The sequence below is a fragment of the Sminthopsis crassicaudata genome, chromosome X (assembly GCF_048593235.1).
Source record: "Sminthopsis crassicaudata isolate SCR6 chromosome X, ASM4859323v1, whole genome shotgun sequence".
Classification (NCBI taxonomy): domain Eukaryota; kingdom Metazoa; phylum Chordata; class Mammalia; order Dasyuromorphia; family Dasyuridae; genus Sminthopsis; species Sminthopsis crassicaudata.
In genome coordinates this window covers 45,820,865-45,844,063 of record NC_133623.1, presented here as the reverse complement: position 1 = coordinate 45,844,063, position 23,199 = coordinate 45,820,865, and the positions used below count along the sequence as shown (strand labels likewise).

Here is a 23,199-nt window from a genome sequence, read left to right as displayed (position 1 = left end):
AAAAAAAAAAGGTGTTATGGGCAGGCTTAAGCCTGGGGGAGGCTGAAACTTGTCCCCGAGGAGTGCATCTAGGTGACCTCTCACTGGCTTTCCAGAAACAGCCCGGCCACTCAGTTCTCACAGCAAAATTTGGTTCCGATCCGACAGAAGGTCCATCGCTCACTGTGGAGTTCCGAGAACCATCTGCCAGACATTATAACATCAAGGAAGATGGAGAAGTCATACACTTGGGGTGGGGGGGAGAGGAGAACACTGACACAATCGTCTAGGGGATCCTTCTCCCCGGGCTTAGGCTGGGGACGATGTGAGGGCAGAGGTCACCGAAGCCAGGGCATCTGGGCTGCACAACTGGAGCCATGGGTGGCTGCTTTTTTATTTGCAAAAACCCTTGGCGCTGGCTCCATCAAATTCATCCACAGCCTCCCAAACCTGCCAAGAGGAGCTGAAGAACGCCCCCCCCCCTCCCCACTTACAACCAAGCAATAAAAAAGGGGGGGAAGGGGGAGAACCTTTGTTCCCAAACCGTACAACTTTACTCCACAGCCCTCTGGTACAGCCTCCATTTCAGCCCCTCCTGGAGGCTGTGTGCCTTCGATATTGCCCGGGTTCCAGAGAGCCCCCGGGGCTCACCCCGGCCCCCTGGCACCGGGCAGAAAGAAGCCCCCCACCCCCCACCCCCAGCCAGCTGCTGCCCGCAGGGGACACCCGGCTATCTTAGCACATTACTACTGGGAAGTAATTGGGGCTTGGTGAGGAAGCCCGGCGGGGCCCCCCAGCGCCCAGGCTGGAGCACCCCCTTCCCCCCCCCAACCAGCAGAAGCGCTCTGCTACAAATAACTAGAGTTTGCGCCGAGGCGAGCTGGGAAGTGAGAGCTATTTGTAAGGCTGTCCAGAAACACCTGCAGAGAAAAAGCAAATTGTGTCTGGAGAGCCCGAGAGCCCGAGGCTCCGGAGCACGCGGGGGGCGGGAGGGGGGGGGAAGGGGTCGGGCTTCGGGGACGGGATTTAGACCGCAATCGCTCCGAGTCCTGCCCCCCTCCCTCTCCAGCCTAAAGAGCTGTCCGGCCGCCCCCCCACACACACACACACCACACACACCCCGGGACCGGTCCCTGCCGCCATCCCCGTTCCCAGGGGCCCCAACGGGCTTTTCTCGCCTTGGACGGGGTCCCCCCTTCCCATCAAGTTTCTGCAGAGGAAAAAGGGGGGGGGGACGCGCGCAGACGGCGGGCAATTACTGCAGCTGTATGGAGGCAATTTCCCCGCCCGCGGTGGCGGTTTGCGGTCATTCTCGGTGGGAATTGTTTTTGCATGCTTCCCGAGATCAAAGGGGATGCTCCCCCTCCTCCCCCCCCCCCCCGGAAAAGCAAGGGACCACCCCCACCCTTCGCAGCCAGGACTAGGGAGGGAGGGGGGAGGGACAATGCGTCCGGGAGCCCCGGGAAAGGCCGCCTCCACACCCACACCCCCACCCCCGGCCAAAAGTTGGGAGCTCGGGGCCGGCAGCAGCGGCGGCGGGCCGCGCGAGCGGACCTGCCCGGCTCACCTGGTGGGTCGCAGCTTGACTTCTTTCTTGCTGTCCACGATGGAGGGCACGCAGTTGGTGAGCTCGGTCCAGTCGGCGTGCAAGCCGCAGCTCCAGCCGGTGGAGAAGCGGGAGAAGAGCCAGGTCTCGCGTTTGCCGGGCCGGTGACAAGTGCATTTCTTCTGGCCGGCTTTGCACTCGCACGGCTGCTCCAGCTGGATGTTGCGCACCAGATGGCGGCCGAAAGTGGTGCCCCCGGTCTTCTGGATGTGCAGGAAGACGATGAGGTCGTCCCCCTTGATGTTGAAGTCGACCTTCCGCAGGAGTTCGGCGTCGGTGAAATTGAGGCGGGCCACGAAGCGCGGCGGACTCTCGTCCTCGGTGCGGTACGGGTCGGCGCGGGACGAGGCGAACGCCTGCAGGCGGAGGAGCTGGCATTCGGTGCCGGGGCACACGTACTGCAGAACGATCACGGCGAACAGGAACAGCATCACCAGGGCCAGGAGCAGCTTGTTGGATTTGTCATCCATGGTCCGCCCGGAGGGCGGCGCGGGACGGGAGGGCAGGCGCCCGGGCAGGGAGAAGGGGGCGAGCGGCTGCGGGGCGCTCTCACTGGCGGGGCGCGCGGAGCACTCGGAGGGGGCCGGCGGCCGCGTCCATGAAACGTGGGAGCGTGCGGGCTGGCGCGCGGGACTGCGACCCAGAGCCGGGCCGGGCGCCGGGGCGGGTGCAGCCTTCGCCCCTGTCGTGGCTCCTGCCGCTGCCGCGGCCGAGCTGCTTCCTTCCTTCCCGGCAGGCTCAGCGCTGCGGCGCTCTCCTGCTCGTCCTGCTCCTCGCCCTCCCTCTCCCTCTGCTCTCCTCTGCTCTCCCTCTCTCCTCTGCCTCACTCCGCCACAACACTGGGAACCGCTCGCCGAGCGCCCGAGCCCGCCCCACTTTCTCCCGTCGGCCGGCCCGCCTCCCTCACGTCGGCCCCAGCTCCTCCCCTGCTCACTTAGCTCCTGCCCGCACTTCGCCTCCCGGCCTCCTCCCGGGCTCCGCCCCCTGCCTCCCGGGGCTCCTCCCCCTCCTCCGGCATCCTCCGCAGGGCGCCCCGCCCCGCCCCGGCCCCGCCCTCACGCACACCTAGCTCCCGGGGCGGCGCCCGTCCCACCTTGGGCGTGGGGGAGGAGGCGGCCCCGATGGGCACTTACCCCCTCACACACCGCCCCCCCCCCCGAAATCCCCCAAAGTGCTCGGCTCCTTTTCTAGGGAGGGTCCGAAGTGAGTCCGGTGGCTTTGGCAGCCGTCTATCGTGGAATTGCTGGCTCCCCACTTTAGCCCCCACCCACCCCACCTTGAAATTGGGATGGAGGGACGCTGTGGGACTCTCTCGGGAGCCTGCCTTCCTCAGTAGGGGGTGTATTAGGGATGGTTCAGTGGTTCGGCAAATTGAAGTCGGAGCTGCTGGAACCAGGTTGGTTTGGAGACGTGGGGTGGGGATGGCGGCGGGAGTGGGGGTGCCGCCGGTAGCCGGGGAGGCGGGATACCTTCCCACTCTCAGAGACCTTGGGCAAGTCTCCCTGTCAGCTTGGGGTGTCTCCATTACCCCCTCTGTCCGATAAGGACCTGGCCTGTGTGCGTTCGGAGGTCCCGGCCAGCGCTGGCCGTTCGGAGAAGGGGCGGGGAGGGGGGGGGTCTCACTTCTTTCCCTTTCCCACCTCCTTTATGGTGACCCGGGCTCTCGGGACTTTAACCAAGATGTCAAAGATTGAGGGGGGGGGGCAGGGGAAGGATCAGACGCTATCTAGTCCAAATCCTTTTAGAGAGGAGGAAACTGAGGTCCGGGGACGCCGCTAGGTTACTGGCCCAAGGTCACACAGGTAGTAAGCGTGGGAGGTGGGACAGATGACTGGAAGGGAGCTGACAGCGTGCTTGCCGTCGGTAGCGTCCGTTCCTCAACTGAGCTGCGACAGGTGGAGCAGCCAGGACCCCAAATCCTACCAGTATTTGATGCCTCCGAATACAGAGCCATGGACTGCCCGGGACACCATTCCGCTTCCTCTCAGGGCACTTATACTCTAAAGGAAGGGACGGAAGGAGGCAACAAATAATTGGGAATAGAGAGGTGTCCCGAGTGCAAAAAAAGGAAAGGGGTGGGGGAGAAAGCGGCTCAGAGCTGAAAAGGGGGGGCGCCTCGGGGCGGGCTCCTTTGAAGAGGTAGCCTAAAACGGTTGGGAACGAGGGAGGAGTCTAGCCAAGAATCGGAGGAGGATGGGAGAAAGCAAGTCGTGAACCCGGTGAGGAGTCCGATTTAGCTTGCACGTGGTGTGAGGAGGAAAAGAATTCGATAAGGCTGGGAAGGTGGGGTGGGAAAGAACGCCGGGGCCCGGAGCTGCTGACAGATTTGGAGAGCAGGCTTTTAGGGGCGCCCCAAGGAGAAGCATGGAAAATGACCTGCAGGTGGGAGAGGCCGGAGGCTGGGAGGCCAGTTAAACCGGCTGTTAAAACAGCAGAGAATTAGAGATTAAAGCTTTCTTGAAAGCACTGTTGACAATGGGAAGATGGGAGAGGACAAATGCGAGAGGGATTCGGGGGGGGGGGGGGAGATGGCTGCTATGTGGGTGATCTATTAGCTGAGACACAACCCTAATTAGTTTTGCTGTATGCTGGAGAGATGTGCAATCTGAAAACCTAAGTCCCGGTCCCAATCCAGCCACTTCCGCGAGGAGGTGTGGGTGGGAGACGGAAGGCAACAGCGCTGCCATCACCCTAGCCATTCTACGAGAGAATGTGTACCAAGAGCCAAGGGGCTTGTGCACTGCTACACGCTCGCTGTCCCCGGATTCCGGTCCTGACTCGGTTGCTAGTGAACTGCATGACCTTGAACTTCCCTTCTGACTCCGTTTTCCCTTCTCGAAATTGGGCGCCCTAAGACTCGCCTCCCTATCCCGTAGGGTGGTTCTGAGAAATGCATTTCATCATAAACTCCCTGGGCCTCAGTTTCCCTCTCCGGATAAAGAAGGGATTGGACTCTGGCCTCAGTGGTTCCTTGGCACTCTATGATTGTGGAAAGCAGAGAAACTGGTTCTCAGGTGCCTCCCCCCCCCTCATCTGAAAGCATCAACCCCTCCCCCCAATTCAGCACCGATTCCGAGTTTACTCTTGGAAAGGGGAGTAGGCGGAGGAGGGAAGGGAGGGAAAGGATGCCTGAAGAAAACGTCAGAATTGCTTACGCTGTCATTGTTCTCTTCCCCCACCCCCACCCCCTTCAGCTAGCTCTGGGTGATCTGGGTGATGAGAATACCTGAAATGTTTCTAATATTGCTCAAAGCACTTCATTTGCAGACCACTTTGGATTCCCTCGCATACTAGGCACTAATAACTTAGAGACTAATAACCTCTCACATTTCTATAAACAATTTACAAAGCCCTTTCAGTCCATTATCTCCTACCAGCCTGGGAGGTAAGTACTGCTTCAGGCGAGCTCCTCCTCGGCCCCCCTCACTGGGCCTCAGTTTCTTACTCTTGGAAATGAGGGGGTTGGACAGCTCCCAGTCTCCCAGGGTCCTGCCGGCTCTCACATTCTTGTGACGGTCCCATTACCTGCCCCACTTTTCGGAAATTCAAAGAGATTAAGCAATTTGCTAATAATCACTCTGGAATAAGTAGCTGAGCCGGAGCTCACATCCCGGGTCCTCTGAAGGCAAAGCTGCCATTTGCAAGGCTCTCCCGCTGCCTCGAGATCACCTCCCCACCCACACACCTACACTACACCCCAAGCCTCCGGTTGAGACAGAAACTTTGAGCATTTTCCTCTCGGGAACCTTTTATCGGAGATACTTACAAGTAAAACCTGGAATAGCAGAGCTGCAAGGGAGCTTGGAAGCTGTGGGCTCATTTTACAAAGGAGGGAAGTGCAGCCTGCCGAAGGAAATGGACATATCCTAGGTCACGCAGAGAGGGCATCAAGCTTTGGACCCGAAACCTGGTTTCTGGCTTGCCGAGCTAGTGCTGCTTTCTCTCAATCCACGCAGTCTCTTTCAAAGATTGGGACGAGCCAGAAATCTTTGCTATAAATACTGCCCAAACAGCCCTTTTCTCCAGGAGAGCTAGTTCTATTGCAATTAACCAGGGGTAAAAGGGACCCTTTCAGAAAATTTCCCCTGGGAACCCCGGAATTCAAACCCACCACTGCCACAACTGATTAATTGGGCTGTGAATTGGCTGGATATTATTTCATTGATTTTTCCCAGCCTCCCCGGTGAGAAGGGAGAGAAGCTAGGGCTATCTCAGAAGTTCCACGCCACTGTCAATAGTGAGTGACTTGAACGTGGATGGTTTCCTCCGGACTTCGGACCACCAGCACCTCGGTGGATGGGTATGGAAATGGCAAGCGTGTGAACAGATATCCTGCCCTAGTCAGGTGACCCTCTAGATAACTTCTGGTCCCTGCAGAATGTCCCTGAGCAGCATGGTGCATCCCATTCTAGGAGCTACTCCCTTGTTCCAGACTCCTTCCTCTCAGTTTCTCTGATTCTATTATCCTCCCCTGAGGATGTTTCCTTAGCGAATCAAAGCCTTCATACAGGTGCTTTTCAGGAAGATTGTAGAGCTCTACCATCTGGGGTCAAACCCTTCTCTTTAGTTTCTATAATCCAGCCTACCCTAGGAGTTCCCTTCTCTCCATTCTCCAGGCTCTGAAGCAGTCTCCTCTGTCTGCCTGCTACCACCTGAGGTCTATTCTCCGAATCATCCCTGTCCTCTGGAGTCCATTCTCTGAAGTTAATCTCCACATCTCATCCTCTGAGTCCATCTCGTTTTAGCCTCTAAAATCCATCCTCCAAGATGCACACTCAGGTCAACTCCATCTTCTGAGGGAATGGATGGATGGATGAGGAGGTAGGTGGGTGAGTGGATGGATGGATGGATGAGTAGGTAGGTGGGTGAGTGGATGGATGGATGGATGAGTAGGTAGGTGGGTGAGTGGATGGATGGATAAGTAGGTAGGTGGGTGAGTGGATGGATGGATGGATGAGTAGGTAGGTGGGTGAGTGGATGGATGGATGGATGAGGAGGTAGGTGGGTGAGTGGATGGATGGATGGATGAGTAGGTAGGTGGGTGAGTGGATGGATGGATGGATGAGTAGGTAGGTGGGTGAGTGGATGGATGGATAAGTAGGTAGGTGGGTGAGTGGATGGATGGATGGATGAGTAGGTAGGTGGGTGAGTGGATGGATGGATGGATGAGTAGGTAGGTGGGTGAGTGGATGGATGGATGAGTAGGTAGGTGGGTGAGTGGATGGATGGATGAGTAGGTAGGTGGGTGAGTGGATGGATGGATGAGTAGGTAGGTGGGTGAGTGGATGGATGGATGAGTAGGTAGGTGGGTGAGTGAATGGATGGATGAGTAGATAGATGGGTGAGTGGATTGATGGATGGATGAATAGGTAGATGGATGAGTGGATGGATGCTTGGGCGGGTGGGCGAATCCATCAAATGGATGGATGGGAAAGTCTCAAATTATTACTATGTGTGATCAATGCACTAAATATTTAGGATATAAATATGAAAAACAAGACATTCCCTGACCTAAAGGATCTTAAGCTGTAATGGGGGGGGGGGGGAAGAGGAAGAATACATATAGAGAAATGTGACCTGGGAAGGGTGTTTTGGTTGCAGTGATTAGTGAAACAATAGGGCAGTCTATAGACACACCAGGTAATGTTGATCCGGGTACAATTCTAAGAGCTTGGACTGAAAGGAGGGAGAGGAGTTATCTAACCCTTTCCATCCTCTGAGACTTTACTTCTGGAATTATGTTCCTCCTTCCTCTAGGGTCTACCCTCTGGTGTCATCTCTTCCCTCCATTCTATGACTTCATTTCCTCACTCCATTCTCTGGGATCATCTTCTCCATCTAGCTACCCTGTCAACCCCAAACCTATCGGGGACCCGAGGAAAGAGCTTCCCTAGATACAGTCTCAGGAGCCAACAAATTTGACCTGACTCCTACATGACCCATGGAATGCTGTTCACTTTGCTACATGAAGCCTCTGAAATCTGTTCCCTCTCTCTCCCTTTGCCCAAGTCCTTCAATTTTGCTCACTCTGTAATGACAAAGCTGGCCAGTGATATCACACATCCACTGCCCGTGCACTCAGAACAGAACAAAGGAGGGAATTTCAGAGTGATGGCTGGGATGTCTTCTAGCTTCCCCCCATTGTAGAAATGGTCATCTCACAGCCCTAATGATAGGGGAGAGGCAGTGCTGACATGGAAGGAGGAGCAAGCTAATTCCTGATGGGCCACACTTTGCTTGGGTGACAGGACCATTAGCTGGAGAAGTTGCCTCTGCTGCTAATAGTTAACATTTCTATAGCACTTTACAATTCCCAATCACTTTCTATCCATTATCTCTCTGGATCCTCACAATAGCCCCGGGAGAAAGGTAGTGAAAGTATGATTGGCTCCATTTTACAAAGGAAGAAACTGAAACTCAAAGGTGAAAAGCTGCTCATCCTAGTTCTTAGTGAGGGGCTAATGCTGACAAGGTGCGCCCAGTTCCACCACACTCGTGACCACGTCCAAGGCCCTTGCCACTCCATTCTTCCCCTATCCTCTGTCCCAAGTCGATCTGTCCAAGACGATGCAGAATAGCCAACTGCCTCCGTACTCTGATTTGAGGCAGTGCCCCTTACTCCCTCCCACTAAAAAAGAAAAGCAACCCTGTGCCTGACATTTCATCATTATCACCCCCTGGTGAGAGAGAGATACTAAAGGAAGTATCCCTTACTTCCAGGAAGGAAGAGAGATACTAAAAAGAAGCCTACAATCCAGGTACCTGATTACAAGGCAAATGGTTCTCTTGGGAGCTGATGAGCTTAGTTACCAAAGAAAAACTCCTATCAGTGATTTGGAAGAAATGGAGGGCAGAGAGAATATAAGGGAGAGAATCTGCTCAATTGCAGGTTCTTGGAGACAATTTGCATCGTGTCTCTGTTTCATAGCTCAGATACAGCTGGCCTTGTTTTTTATGTACCAATCAGGGAAGCAAAGGTCTTAGCAGGTCCTTTTCTTTCCTTCAGCATGCTGTGATTTTCATGATTTTTTCGAGAACCATCCTTCCAGAGAGATTATGGGTCCACAGAACGTTGATGATATTGGGAACTTAAAGGTCACTGCTATCTGCATACTGCAGTCCCAGGAATGCATCATTTTTGCTATTGTTAGTGAGGCAGCAAAGAACACAGGCCTGAGGGTCAAAAGACTGGGCTCTAGTCCCAGCTTTGCGCAAATCTTGCCGTATGACTTTGGCCAAGTCACTGTCACTCTTAGAGCCGGTCACGTCGCCAGTAAAACGCAGGGACTTGGATGAAGGCCCTGCCTGATTCAGACTCTCTATGAGAAATGAATATTTCTTTATATTGCCTCATTTGGGGCTGAGGTCCTAAAAGCCACTGACACACCACTAGTTCTTTGGTGAAGCCCTGTATTTGGATCCCTCTATGTGAGCTGCTCTTTGGCATTTTCCCAGAATATTCCATAAGGGGGTGACAGTGCACCTTTTGCACCAGAGCAGTCAGAATGAGACATCTAGGGATGCAGGTAATTAAGGATATGGCCTAGTGGAAAGAGCTCTGGACTTGGAGTCCAGAACTCTGTCCCAGCACTTCTGATCTGTGTGTGAGGGATTGTATGTACGGGGCACCTTAGGTCAGAGGCAAAGCAACTTGTTCTTGGCAAAGTCAGATCAGGAAGGCGAGAGGCAATATGGGCATTCTGGGATAGTGTGACAGACGAGTTCAAATCCAATGTCAGACACTTTTTAGCCATGTGACCAGGAGGAAGTTGAAACTGAACCTCAGTTTCCCTATTTGTAAAATTGGTATAATACTCATAGTACCTCTCTCATGGGGCTATGGTAAGAATCTAATGACATAAAATATTTTCCAGACTTCACAAAGGTATATAAATGTGAGTTGTCGATAGCACCAGCAACTCCCCTTTCTACTGTGACCAGATCCTTAGTCTGTATTAATATAGGTTCCCTTTTCCATAGTCATTTAAAATATCCTCATACCCAGAGGGCAGTACAAGTATTGACCTCATTTTACAAATGAGGAAACTGAGATTCTATGAGATGAAATGGAAGTGCTGGAAGTTGAACAGAGGTCTTACATGATTCCAAGCCAACATGCTCCTTTTTTTTTTTTTTTTTTTTTTTTTTTTTTTTTTTTTTTTAGAAGCTCACAGGGATAACTGGCCCAGGGTTATGTAGCTACTAAGTGGCTGAGGTCTGATTTGAATTCACTGAACCACTTTTCTGCCCCAACACATCCTTTCTGCTGAACTATTTTGCCTCTCAAACAACAGAGAAGCACATATAAATGGAATCTGGACCCGAGACTTCTGCCCATTGGGGAAATAGAAAGAAGAGATTCCCCTCAAGTGAGTAGATGCCCATCGATTGGGGAATGGCTGAATGAGTTAGGGTATATGCAAGTAATGGAATATTATTGTTCTGTGAGAAATGATGAGCAGGTAGATTTCAAAAAGGCCTGGAAAGATTTACATGAACTGATGCAGAGCAAAACAAGCAGAACGAGGAATACATTGTACACAGTAACAACAAGATTGTTACAATGCTCAACCACGAATGTCTTGGTTCTTCTCAGTGGTTCACTGGCAATCCCAATAAACTTTATGGAAAATGCCATCTATATCCAGAGAAAGAATTATGGAGTCTAAATGTAAATCAACACATGCTATATTCACTTTTTTTCCCCTTTTTCTGCTTTTTTTTCCTTTCATGCTTTTTCCCCCCCTTTTATTCTGATTTGTCTATCCTGACATGATTCATAAGGAAATGTATAAAAAAAATGAATGCACATGTATAACCAGAAAAAATTAAATTATGTAGGGAAAAAGAGATTATTTTCCTGTGCCTGGGACCTCAATGGGCAAACTTCTTGGGATCAACCTGATTCACACAAATGAACAGAAGGAAAAAATCAGGGAGTATAATTATTTTTAGCCCCATTTCACAGATACAGAAACTGAGACTTAGAAGCCTGGCTAAAATCATATAACTAATGAGTATCAGAGGTAAGAACATGTGCTTGACACCATGCTTACAACTTAGGGATGCAAAGATAGGACAGAAGAGGCCCTGCTTCAAGAAATTAACATTCTATTAGAGAAATACAATTTGAGAACAACTTGAAGGTACCACTTCACCCCTCTCAGATGGGCTAAAATGATAGGAACAGATAATCCTGAATATTGGAGAGGACTGGGAAAACTGGGACATTGGTGTATTGTTGGTGGAGTTGCGAGCTGATCCGGCCATTCTGGAGAGCAATTTGGAACTATGCCCAAAGGGCTACTCAATTGTGCATGCCCTTTGAGCCAACAGTGTCTACTGGATCTGTGTCCCAAAGAGATCATAAAAGAGGGAAAGGGACCCGCATGTGCAAAAATGTTTTGCTTGGCTTTTTTTTGTTTGTTTGTTTTGGTTTGGTTTGGTTTTGGTAATGTCAAGGAACTGGAAGTTGAGTGGATGCCCATCAGTTGGAGAATGGCTGAATAAGTGATGGCATATGAATGTTATGGAATATTATTGTTCTATAAGAAATGATGAGCAGGATGATTTCAGAAAAAGCTGGACAGACTTACATGAAGTGATAGAGTGAAGTGAACAGAATTAGGAGAACATTATACACAGTAACAACAAGACTATGTGATGATCAACTGTGATGGACTTGGCTCTTTTAAACAATGAAGTGATTGAAGGCAATCCCAATAGACTTGGGATGGAGAGAGCCATCTGCATCCAGAGAAAGAAATATGGAGACTGAATATGGATCAAAGCAGAGGATTTTCACCTTTGTTGTTTGTTTTTTCTTTCTTTCTCTTGTTTTTTCCCCTTTTGATCTGATTTTTCTCGCAAAGCACAACAAATATGGATGTATATTTGTAAGAATTGCACATGTTTAACCTATATCCTATTGCTTGTTGTCTTGGGGAGAGGAAACACAAGGTTTTGCAGGAGTAAATGTTGAAAACTATTTTTGCATCTGGAAAAATAAAATACTATTTTAAAAAGAAGTTTACTGGGGATACCACTATGTCCATATATAAATATATACCAAATTCATACAAAGTAAATGTGGAGAAGGTGAAGGTAGGAGGTAGTGTAAGGATCTGAGAAAGATTGGGAAAGGCCTCATGTAGGTGATACTGAGATTTGGGTGGAATTAGGGCTTTTTTCCCCTCTTTTTTTAAAATAGTATTTTATTTTTCCAAATACATACAAAGATAATTTTCAACGTTTACCTTTGTAAAACCTTGTGTTTCAAATTTTTCTTTGTCTCCTCCCTCCTCCCCAAGACAGCAAGCAATCCGATATCGGTTAAACGAATGCAGGAATTATAGATTTTAAGAGGTAATAGTAAAGAGGAAAGGATTCTAGGCATGAGGGCCAGTCCATGGAAAGTCACAAAGATGGAGATGGAACACTTTGTGTGAAGGACAATAAGCAGGCCAGTTTGACTGGAGCAGACCACAGGAGGAGAAACAATGTGGAAGAGTCTGAAAAGCTAATCTGGAGGCAGATTGTGAAGGACTTTAAATGCCAGACTAGCTTGTATCTCTGATCCTCAAAGCAAATGGAGCTCAACCATTGGAGTTTCATGGGCAGAGTCTATTAAAGGACAGGTGTCACTCATTTTCATTAAGGGTTCCCATGCACTCTTCTCCCCATAACCTTGTGAAAAGATTAGCATCCCCATTTTCCAGATGAGGATACTGAGGCTCAGGGAAGGAAAGAATTTTGGCCACGCTCGCATCTCTAGCAAGTGACTGGGCAAAGAGCCAAAGTGAGGTGCTCTGATTCTATATCCAGTGTTCATTCTCACTCTGTCGAGCACTTTGTAACTGCAAAGCTCTCTAGAACTGTCAACTCTAATTATTAATATGTTTAAGGAAGCAGTGATGCTGTTCATACATGACATATCATGCTAAGCAAGTATGGTTTCTTCTCCTAGCCTGCACATCCTCCTCCACCCTGTCTTTCCACCTGTCTCTCATTTTCAGAAAACATTTACACTGTCAATAATAAGCAATTTTGTCACAAAGCATGCAAACCATTGAGTCAATTTGTTTCTGTTTCTGTCTGTCTCCCCAAAGTGAGCGAACTTTCCTGCTTAATGAAAACACTGTGTTCTGCAATGCAAGCTTCCAAATTAGAGGCGTCTGATGGATTATGAGCACCATTCTCAACACTAGTCTCAATTTGAACCGGGAAAAAGATTAAACCATTTTGACCCAAGAGTTATTTATTTTGCTTTGTGAAATCCCAAAGAGATGCACTGGTCTGAGAGAATTCCAAGATGTGAATACTGTTAGCCAAATGCACGTACTAAATGAATAAATACTGTAAAGGAGACATGCAAACAGAAATGGAGTTCCCAATGGGGCCATCATTTCTGAAGGCAATAAACAATTATCACCCTTTCATGGAAGAGGGATTTTCACCATTTTCCTCCCTTCTCAGTCACAATAGATTTAAGTGGTGGGCACTGACTCAAACTTCTCCTTTCCCCAATCATTTTCCATACAGTTGCCAAAATAATCTCAAGCCTAACCATGTCAATCCCTACCCTACTCCAAAAACCTCCATGGCTCCCTATTGCTACTAAGATCAACCAACGACCCCACAGCAGACCAATAGAGATCCTCTACAATTGCTCCAACTTAATTTTCCAAATATTCCCCGTCGCACATTCTATATTCTAGAAAACCAGTCTGCTGGTTCTTCCCTAAACTCAATACTCCATTTCTTGGCTCTGTGAACTTGGAGTCAAGGAGGCTTGAATTCATATCCTGTTTTTTTTATCTTTTCATTGACAATACATATGCATGGGTAATTTTTCAATAGTGACTTGCAAAACCTTTTTTTCCAACTTTTCCCCTTTCCCCCGCCACCTTCCCTTGATGGCAGGTAGTCCAATACATGTTAAATATGTTAAAGTATATGCTAAATACAATGTATGCATACATATTTATACAGTTATCTTGCTGCACAAGAAAAATTGGCAAATCCTGGTTTTTTGGATACCTAGTAACTGTGTGACTATGGGAAAGATCTTTCTTCATCTACAAAAAGAGGGAATGGGAACTAGATAATACCTAAAGTCCCTTTTGGCTCAAGATCTAAGTAGATGATGTATACTTGGAATACCTTTGGAAGGCTGTCTTTCATGTTTGAAATACACTCCTGTCTCAGAACCTTTAGCTTTCTTCATGGTTTCACTCAGGTACTACCTCCCTGTGAAGCTTTGAGCTGAATCAAATCCTGCCATTTGTCAGTGCTGTCTTACTCCTCAGATGTCTTATATGCACAATCTGTGGGTATCTGGGATTTAGCTCTAAAAGATCTGGGGTCTTGGATATTTCTGGTCTATAGTGAGGAAGCGTAAGTCAAGAGAACATAAGTTACTTGCCCAGGATCTTAACAGATAGTAACCGATCGACACAGGCCGGAATCTGGGTAGCCTGTTCACCCACGCTCCCTATTTCTCTCTCCACTACTCTTTCCATAATCCCATTTGGTATAGACCAGAACAAAAAGAGGCTATTTGTTGGTTGCTAAGGTTCTCAATATCAAAGATTGGAGGGTGGTTTACCTATAAACAGGTAAACAGGGTCAAATTTAATTCTTTTTAGGGAATTCAAGGCTGATTTTCAAAGGCAGGGTAAAGACTAACTTTATTTTTTTAATAATAACTTTTTTATTTTTCAAAATACATGCAAAGACAATTTTCAACATTTGCTCTTGCAAAAACCTGGTTTTCCAAGTTTTTCTCCCTCTCTCCCCTAGACAACAAGTAATCCAATGTAGGTCTAAACATATTTCCACATTTATCAAGCTGCATAAGAAAAACCAGATCAGACAGGAAAAAAAAAACAAGCAAACAAAGAACAACAAAAAAATGAAAATACTATGTTGTGATCCACATTTAGTCCCCATAGTCCTCAGTCTGGATGCAATCTATTGGAACTTGCTCAATTCACTTCATTGTTGAAAAGAACCAAGTCGATCACATTTGATCACCACATAATCTGTTGTTGCTGTGAACAATGTTTTCTTGGTTCTACTCACTTTGCATCAGTTCATGTGAGTTCTCCAAGCTAAAGACTGACTTTAACAAAAAAATAATGTGTAATGTGAATTCTAGTACTTGAATCCTGCCTGCCTCCCATTCCCAACCCCCAACTTTCCCAGGCTGGGAATTATGGAGGAAGAATAGGCTTGTGAAAAGTTCAAAGAAAAGCTGGTTGACACTGTGAGACAGATGAGTATAGAGAGAATCCAGGAGGTGTAAATCCCAACTGAAGGGGCAATGGAAAGAGCCTTTCAGAAGGTTCACAGTCTATCACGAACTTAGAACCAGAAGAAACCTTAGATGTCACCTAGTCCAAAGGTGTCAAACACACTGCCAAGGGATCCAGATTAAAATGTCAATGATTATTATTTAACAAAAGAAATAAAAAGACAATAAAATATAGTTCTTGTTAATATGTGGTTTTAAAAGTCAATAATACGTGGCCACCACTGTCCTTTTGTAGGGTTTGGCAGCTACCTTTTTTCTGTCTGAGTTTGACACCCCACCGGAGTGGTCTCTCTGATCTCATTTTAAAGCAGAGGAAACTGAGGATCAGAGAAGTGATTAGGTTCAGACAGATAGGTAATAACAGAGTCTATACTTGTACCCAGGACCATTAGCTGCAAATCTAATGCCTTTTCTGAATCCATTGAATCCATGTTCCCAATTAACATAGGTCAAAACAAAAAGAGGCTATTTGTTGCTTGATAAGGTCCTCAACATCGAAGTTTGGAGGCAGGTTTACCTGTGAAGTCACCAATATTTCAGTTTTTTCATGGAGGACAAGGGGAGGCTTTTGTACTACTCAGAGCAAAAGCCCAGGTAGATCCCAGGAGGGTAAGGACCAGTGGTTGAAGGAGCTGGCTACTTTCTCAGGCAGCAGTTTTGAACTGAAGCTAAAGAGGTGGATTTAAGGCTCAAATAGAAAAGGATCTTCAATCCTCTAGAGAATAAGAAGGGACTAAAATAAATAGCCCTTTCTGGGACTTTTGAAAATAGTATTTAGAACTGAAAGGCAGCTGAGAGGCCATTTCATCAGGGGCTTCTTAAACTTTTTTGTCTAGCCGTTCCTTTTCACCTGAGAAATTTTTATGTGCCCCCCAGGTATATAGATACCTAAAATAGGTATATAAATCAAACATTAACTGATAATAAATCATAAAGAAATTTATTTTAAAAGTTCTTTGGTATACATGTAATTTTACCATACATTAAAGCTGAAAGCAAATTTGCACGCTAATAAGATGGACGTACTGGTTTATTTTTACATGAAGAATTAAATCTTGGTAGAATGTTTGTTAATGCAGGACTTAGGGCACTTAAAAACCTTCTACTGTTGCCTAATTTTTCAGGACGTTTACATTTAGTTAAGAGATCCCATATAGGGTAATGACCCATAGTTTAAGAAGTCTGATCTAGTCCAATCTCTTCATTCTGTACAACTCTTCTGGTATTTTAGGCTAGGTATTTTGCCATTATATCACAGGAAAAGAGGCAAAAAGGTGGTGAATCCAGGGAGTCCCTGAAGGGAACCATATCATGACGAGTCAAGAGGGTAATGTGATACCCTACTTTCATTTATCTCTGACCCACTGAATTTGTCTCTCCAAATTCTCTCATATAGTTGCAATGATCACAAATGTCTTGAGATTACAAAGTCCATGAATATTTTATTCTCATCACTGTAATTCAATGATTTCTTTTATAATTCTGTTTTTCATTTTATGCATTTAAAAACACTTCTGAAAAGAGGGTCCCTCCATAGGCTTCTCCAGAGTGCCAAAGGGTCTAGGACACACACAAGGGTATTCAAAAGCATTGGGAAAAGTACCATGAAAAGCAATCCAGAAAATAGATAGTAAAAGGGTTATTATTCCAGTTTTGCTGAAGAGGGAAGTGATGTCTAGAGAGGGAAAGCAACCTATCTGTAATCCGCAGTGCTCGAGGGTTCTTCATTCCCTGGAGTTCCCATGATCTTATTTTTGGTCTAGATGCTGGGCCACAGTAGGCACTTGGTTGGTTGTTCTCCTTCATTCTGAAAGAAGGCCAAAATGACATGACTATCTTGAGGTTAACATACACTATGTCCAGTCAAGTAAAAGCGCCCTAAAACGGTAAGATTAGAAAGACAAAAACCTAACCTTGACGTGGTTCGAACACGTAACCATCTGATCTGGAGTCAGACGCGCTGCCCATCGCGCCACAAGGTCCTCCAGAAGAAGCAGTCGTCAGGTACATACTTAATGAAAAGGAGCCTTCTTGCTGTGGACGATGGACCAAGATCATGTTGACGTCATGGGCTTCCTTCAGAATTCTCTTGACCTCATCTTGCCCATTGAAAAATGTTGTTGGGAGAAGGGCTCCTTGGGCCTCAGCAGACTGGCCAATGGCTCAAGGACACAAAGAAGGGATTTCCTTGGAGACTCTCTCCCCAGGGCCTGTAGAACCCTAGAGCTTGGCATGGAACACTGGACACGCCCCCCTTGGCTGCATTCCCACCTCTGAGATGGGGCTTAAAGGGGCCTCTCCTTGACTTGATCTACCATATTCCTCCCTGTCTCTTATCTGTCTCTCTCTCTTTTTCAGTCTCTATCTCTGTCTCCATTTTGTAGAATTATACAAAATTAGGTCTAATCCGATGCCTGCATCTTACAGAGAAACAGCCGCCCTGATGACATCCCCACTGCCGCTCCCCAGTCCTCTCCTCCTTTGCATCCTTGTGCACGCCTGCCTTGAAGTGGACTCTCCAGTGGATTTCTCATCTCCTTTTCCAATGCAAATGGACTGGAAGAGGAGAGCTGCTTACCTATTGCAGGGACCCAGGAGTCTGTACCTAGGAGGGGGCACAGGGCTCCCTGGGGGCAGTGAGGGTGCGGTGGGGACTGGGAGGCTCCGCAGACCCATTTGGATGAAGGCTCGCCATTCACCGCAGTCTGATCAGGTCCAAGAAGGAGCCCCGAAGGGGGGAGCACGGTAGCAATAGGGAAAGCTCAGACAGTGGGAAATGCCCTCTGAAATCTGGGAAGTCCTGTCCCCTCTGGGGGATGCGGGAGAGCAGCCCCTCTTCGGGTTCCTGCAGAAGAAGGAGACTCTTCCCCACGCCAACTCACACTGATTAGAGGCTGAGGCTCAGTGGTCCTCAGTGCTGCTGACTCCATTACTCTCTTGGGACTGTGAGTAGTAGCTGCCCACTGGGGTCATCTCCAGTAGTCCTGACTGAAATTGGTCAGTTGGAAGACTTTCTTCCTTCCTTCCTTTTCTCCTTCCTTCCTTCCTTCTCTCCTTCCTTCCTTCTTTACTTCTCTCCTTCCCTTCCTCCCTTCCTTCCTTCCTTCTTTCCTTCTTTCCTTCCTTCCTTCCTTCCTTCCTTCCTTCCTTCCTTCCTTCCTTCCTTCCTTCCTTCCTTCCTTCTCTCCTTCCTTCCTTCTTTACTTCTCTCCTTCCCTTCCTCCCTTCCTTCCTTCTTTCTTTCCTTTCTTCCTTCCATCCTTTCTTTCCTCATTTCTTTTCTCCCTTCCTTCCTTCCTCCCTCCCTCTCTTACTTCGTTCCTTCCCTTCCTTCATCCAGATAGGATATCATATCCATATCTACCAATGTACTTGAAGCACTTTTTTTTTCTTTTGCACCTCTGAACCCTCCCAAGATGTTTGAAGCATTTTTTTCTGAACCTCCCCAAGAAGTTTACTGGCTAGATTTCTTTCTGAAGGACCAGGCTTTAAACCAAAACCAACCAGATTCTCATTGGCCACCAACAGGTCCTCAGGCAAGTCCCTTTGGTCGTTGTTTGGGTCTTGATCGTCTCAGATTGAATGTAAATAGCAATCAAGTCTTTTTTGGGGCAGAAACACAGAGAGTCTTCCCTTCCCCATTCATTGATTCATTTAGATTTTTTTGGACTAAGTGAAAGAGGAGATTCTTTGCCTCAGTTGTTCCCTAGCCTTAATCACTGAGCTGGTATCGATTCAGTCAAACTGAGACCCTTTGAAGACTTTAGCTTTAAAAGGCCAAGATCTCCCACTGCATCAGGGCCATCTCCAGTCGTCCTGATCTCTGTCTAGCCACTGGACCCAGCTGGCTCTGCAGGGGAAAGTGAGGCTGGTGACCTTGCCAGCCTCTCTCACTTCAATCCAACTCACTTGCACATCATGACATAGCCTCCCTGATGTCATGATCCTCTTGGAGAATGAAGAACAAACAATAGTCTCTCTCTACTTGGCTACTAAAATGATTTTCCTGAGGCACAGATGCAACCTCTCCTACTCAGTCAACTCCAATGGCTTCGGATTGACTCCAGGAACACATACGAAATGCTGTTTGGCATTCAAAGCCCATCATAACCTGGCCTCCCTCCTACCTGTTCAATTTTCTTATACCTTATTCCTTGATACAACAAATACTTTTCAATCCAGTGACAATCCAGTCTCCTAGCTGTTCTTTCAACAAGACCCTCCACCTGTTGGCTCCTACTAGTTTCTCTGGCTGTTCTCCGTGCCCCATTACTCTCCCTGCTCAGCTCTGACTATTCACCTCCCTGGCTTCCTTTAAATCTCCATCAAAATTCCATCTTCTGCAGGTAGTCTTCCTCCATCCCTCTCAGTCCTCCTTCGACTAAGCCCTTCTTTTCTCTTTTATTTACTTCCTATTGAACCTGTGGATTGCTTGCTTTGTATGGATTGTTTACTTATCGCCTCCCCCATTAGATTGTAAACTCCCAGAGGGCAGGAACTATCTTTTACCTCTTTTTGTATCTCCAGAGCTTAGCCCAATGTTTGGCACACTGATACATTGGAAACCCTTAATAAATGTCCATTGGTTGATTCACTGGCTTCCTTGACCTCTCCCTGGCCAACCCTTCCTTATGTGTGTCTTCTTTTATTAGAGTGTAAGTTCCGTGAAGGTAGAGACAGCTTTTTTGGTTGTATTTGTATTCCAGCCCTTAGCACAGTGCCTGGTACATAGTGCTGCCTTCCTTCAAATCAATTCCATCACAGTTCCAATGTAGTTTGTCCTTATTCTCCAAGAGGACTGATGACATCAGGAGGGCGGTGCCTTGGCTTGTGTGGGAATTGGATCTCAGTGAGGCAGGACGGTGGGAGATCCCCAGCCTCAGTCTCTCCTCCAGGATCATAGAGTCTGGTGGCAAGACATAGGTCAGGACGACTGGAGATGACCCCAGTGGATCAGGTCCTCCTACGCACCGTCCCAAGAGAGTAACGGAGTCAGCAGCACTGAGGACCACTGAGCCTCAGCCTCTAATCAGTGTGAGTTGGCGTGGGGAAGAGTCTCCTTCTTCTGCAGAAACCCGAAGAGGGGCTGCTCTCCCGCATCCCCCAGAGGGGACAGGACTTCCCAGATTTCAGAGGGCACTTCCCGCTGTCTGAGCTTTCCCTATTGCTACCGTGCTCCCCCCTTCAGGGCTCCTTCTTGGACCTGATCAGACTGCGGTGAATGGCGAGCCTTCATCCAAATGGGTCTGCGGAGCCTCCCAGTCCCCACCGCACCCGCACTGCCCCCAGGGAGCCCTGTGCCCCCTCCTAGGTACAGACTCCTGGGTCCCTGCAATAGGTAAGCAGCTCACCTCTTCCAGTCCATTTGCATTGGAAAAGGAGATGAGAAGTCCACTGGAGAGTCCACTTCAAGGCAGGCGTGCACAAGGATGCAAAGGAGGAGAGGACTGGGGAGTGGCAGTGGGGATGTCACCAGGGCGGCTGTTTCTTTGTAAGACAAAGGCATTGGATTACATCTAAATTTGTATAATTCTACAAGAAAGAGACAGAGACAGAGACTGAGAGACACAGAGAGACAGAGACAGACCAATATAGTAGGGCAAGTCAAGGAGAGGCCCCTTTAAGCCCGGCTTGGAGGCAGGCAATAAGGCCAAGGGGGCGTGTCCAGTGTTTCATGCCAAGATTCTACAGGCCCTTGGGGGGGGAGTTTCCAAGAGGGGAAAAACCCTATATGGAGGCCAGGACTGTTTCCATTCTTTGTGCCCTGGAGCCGTTGGCCAGTCTGCTGAGGCCCAAGGAACCCTTCTCCCAACGACATTCTTCAACGGGTAAGATGAGGTCAAGAGAATTCTGAAGGAAGCCCATGACGTCAACATGATCTCGGTCCATCGTCCACAGCAAGGGGGCTCCTTTTTCATTAAGTATGTGCCTGACGACCACTTTTTCCGGAGGACCTTGTGGCGCAATGGGCAGCGCGTCTGACTCCAGATCAGACGGTTACGTGTTCGAACCACGTCAAGGTCAAACTTTTTTTTTTTTCCAAATCTAATGTTTTAGGCACTTCTCCCCACAGGAAGTCACAAGTGTACACTGATCCCCCCCCAAAAAAGTCATGTCATTTTGGCTTTCAAGAATGAAGGATGACAACCAACCAAGTGCCTACTGGGTGCCAGGATCTAGACCAAAAATAAAATCATGGGAACTCCAGGGAATTAAATGAATCCAGAAGACTTGCAGCATAGCAGCATTGAGGCCTGGTGAAGAGCCCTCCCATTGCAAGCTCTGTGGATTACAGATAGGTTGCTTTCCCTCTCTGAACATCACTTCCCTCTTCTGCAAAATGGGAATAATAACCCTTTTACTACCTTCTTACTTACCAGCTTTCCTGAGCTGTTGACTTTCTCAATCTCTAACAAGCTGGACCACAGAGAACTATTTATTTATTTAGGACTTGGGTCAGGAATCCAAGGGAGGGCCTCAAATACAGGGAAACTCTCAGTGTCTCTCACAATGGGTGAAAAAGTTTCAAGTTTCACAGGGAAACTTGAAAATTAGTTTACCAGCTGAGCTCTGGCTGGGAGAGTGAGGTCACCCAAATGACAGCAACAAAAATGGTGTCAGGTTGCCCCCTCCCCCTAATTCGGATAATCCCTGTAAAGGCCTCGTGCAGCCCCCATCTTTCCTTTGTTTCTCAGCTTCAGGAACATGTCATTACATCTGCCAGGCTGGTCTCTCAGGGAACCCTAGTTTTCCTTGAATTGCAAAATAGTCCACTGCCAGAAAATCCCTTCCACCCCAGACACAAAGGACTTGGAGGGAGTTGTGTTGGAAGGCAGATTTCATTGGGGGAGGGAATGGTTTCTTTGTCAGGCAGATGGCTTTTAAAGACTGTCTTGTGTCTTGCAAGAATGACTCTGGGAAAACACCAGAGGAAAATGGGTTTAAAGCTATCTTCCTTGGGTCACGCAGTAAATGAAAATGCCTTTTTAATAAGGGGGTGGGATGGAGGTGTTTATAGATGCCCTGAGAGAGCCTTCTGCAAATCTTAACTAGGACTTTCTTTCACTACACGTTTTAAAAAAAAAAAACTGATTTAGACTAAATTGACATCTAGAAACTAGGGAGTTCCAGCACAAAGGGAGCAGAAGGAAATCAGGTTGGTGCATCCCATTAGTGATGGAAGGATCAGAGCTGTTTACTATCTGTGTTATCTATAGAAAGATTCTCTTCTGGACCTAAGGACCCATCTACTGATAATGTCGGAACTCTAGCTTCTCTCCCATATAATAGAGCCTTTTAGACATTATAATTACTGCATGTGGCAGGCTTGTATTGTGGCCCATCAAATAGTATCCAAAGATTATTTTCCACCTAGTTTGTTTGCTTGGTGACCTGCTTTTGTGTGATTTCTTCATTGACGTTGTTTTTTTCTTGGTCTTTCAATCTGTACTGTTCTAGTTTTCTCTATCACTCTGTTCTTTGGGAATTGGGCTTGTCACTCAGTATCCTGCTTCTTTGAGCCTTTCTGCCTCGATGTTCCTAAGTTCCCCGGCTATCTGCATCATAACTTCTGTTTCAACCTTTGATCCTGAACTACCTGTTTATATGCTACTTCCATAGTGCAGTTTTCCCAGATCCCTTCTGTTGGTAACAAGCTTTTTTCTGGGCTGTCTCATGTGCCTTTCCCACATGCTTGTCATGTAACATTGTATTAGTTGTTTGGAATTTGTATCTTTTCTCTCCACTTTACTGTAACTCTATAAGAACAGAGACAGAATCTCATTTGATGTCTACCTGACCATCAAGGGTTGCTTATTGGTACTGACCAAAGGTTCGATAAGATACTTTAGTCAAGATCCTCACCATCGCTGTCTGTCACATACTGTCTCTGCCCCTTGTGTTAGGCTAACTTAGATTCTCATTTTGATCTAATGGTGTGAATATTCAATCGAGATCTCTTGACGTCATCAGTTGGGGAATGGGTGAATATGTTTTGGTATATGAAGATTATGGAATATTATTGTTCTGTAAGAAATGACCAGAAGGACAATTTCAGAGAGGTCTGGAGAGACTCACAGGAACTGATGCTGAGTGAAGTGAGCAGAATCAGGTCATTGTACATGGCAACAACAAGATTATACGATGATCAATTCTGATGGATGTGGCTCTCTTCAACCAGTTCCAATGATTTTGTGATGATGAGAGCCATCTGCACCCAGAGAGAGGACTGTAGGAACTGTGTGGATCACAACATAGAATTTTCACTTCTTTTGTTGTTATTTGCTTAAATTTTAATTTC

General features: G+C 47.6%; 1 protein-coding gene and 2 non-coding genes across 4 annotated transcripts in view; 1 reads left to right on the top strand and 2 right to left on the bottom strand.

Annotated features, from left to right (window-relative positions):
* HS6ST2 (heparan sulfate 6-O-sulfotransferase 2) overlaps positions 1-2,460 on the bottom strand; it is a 270,389-nt gene extending 267,929 nt beyond the window's left edge. The window contains exon 1 of one of the 2 annotated variants that reach the window (XM_074277526.1): positions 1,547-2,460. In XM_074277526.1, coding sequence (XP_074133627.1) covers positions 1,547-2,055 — 509 coding nt within the window. In that variant the 5' untranslated portion in view covers positions 2,056-2,460. The remainder of the gene's footprint in view (positions 1-1,546) is intronic. The other variant, XM_074277527.1, reaches the window with a different exon arrangement.
* Positions 2,461-16,809: 14,349 nt separating this feature from the next.
* On the bottom strand, positions 16,810-16,882 carry TRNAW-CCA (transfer RNA tryptophan (anticodon CCA)). The gene has a single exon. It is a non-coding gene; the product is annotated as a tRNA-Trp (tRNA).
* Positions 16,883-20,851: 3,969 nt separating this feature from the next.
* TRNAW-CCA (transfer RNA tryptophan (anticodon CCA)) lies at positions 20,852-20,924 on the top strand. The gene has a single exon. It is a non-coding gene; the product is annotated as a tRNA-Trp (tRNA).
* Positions 20,925-23,199: the final 2,275 nt, after the last annotated feature.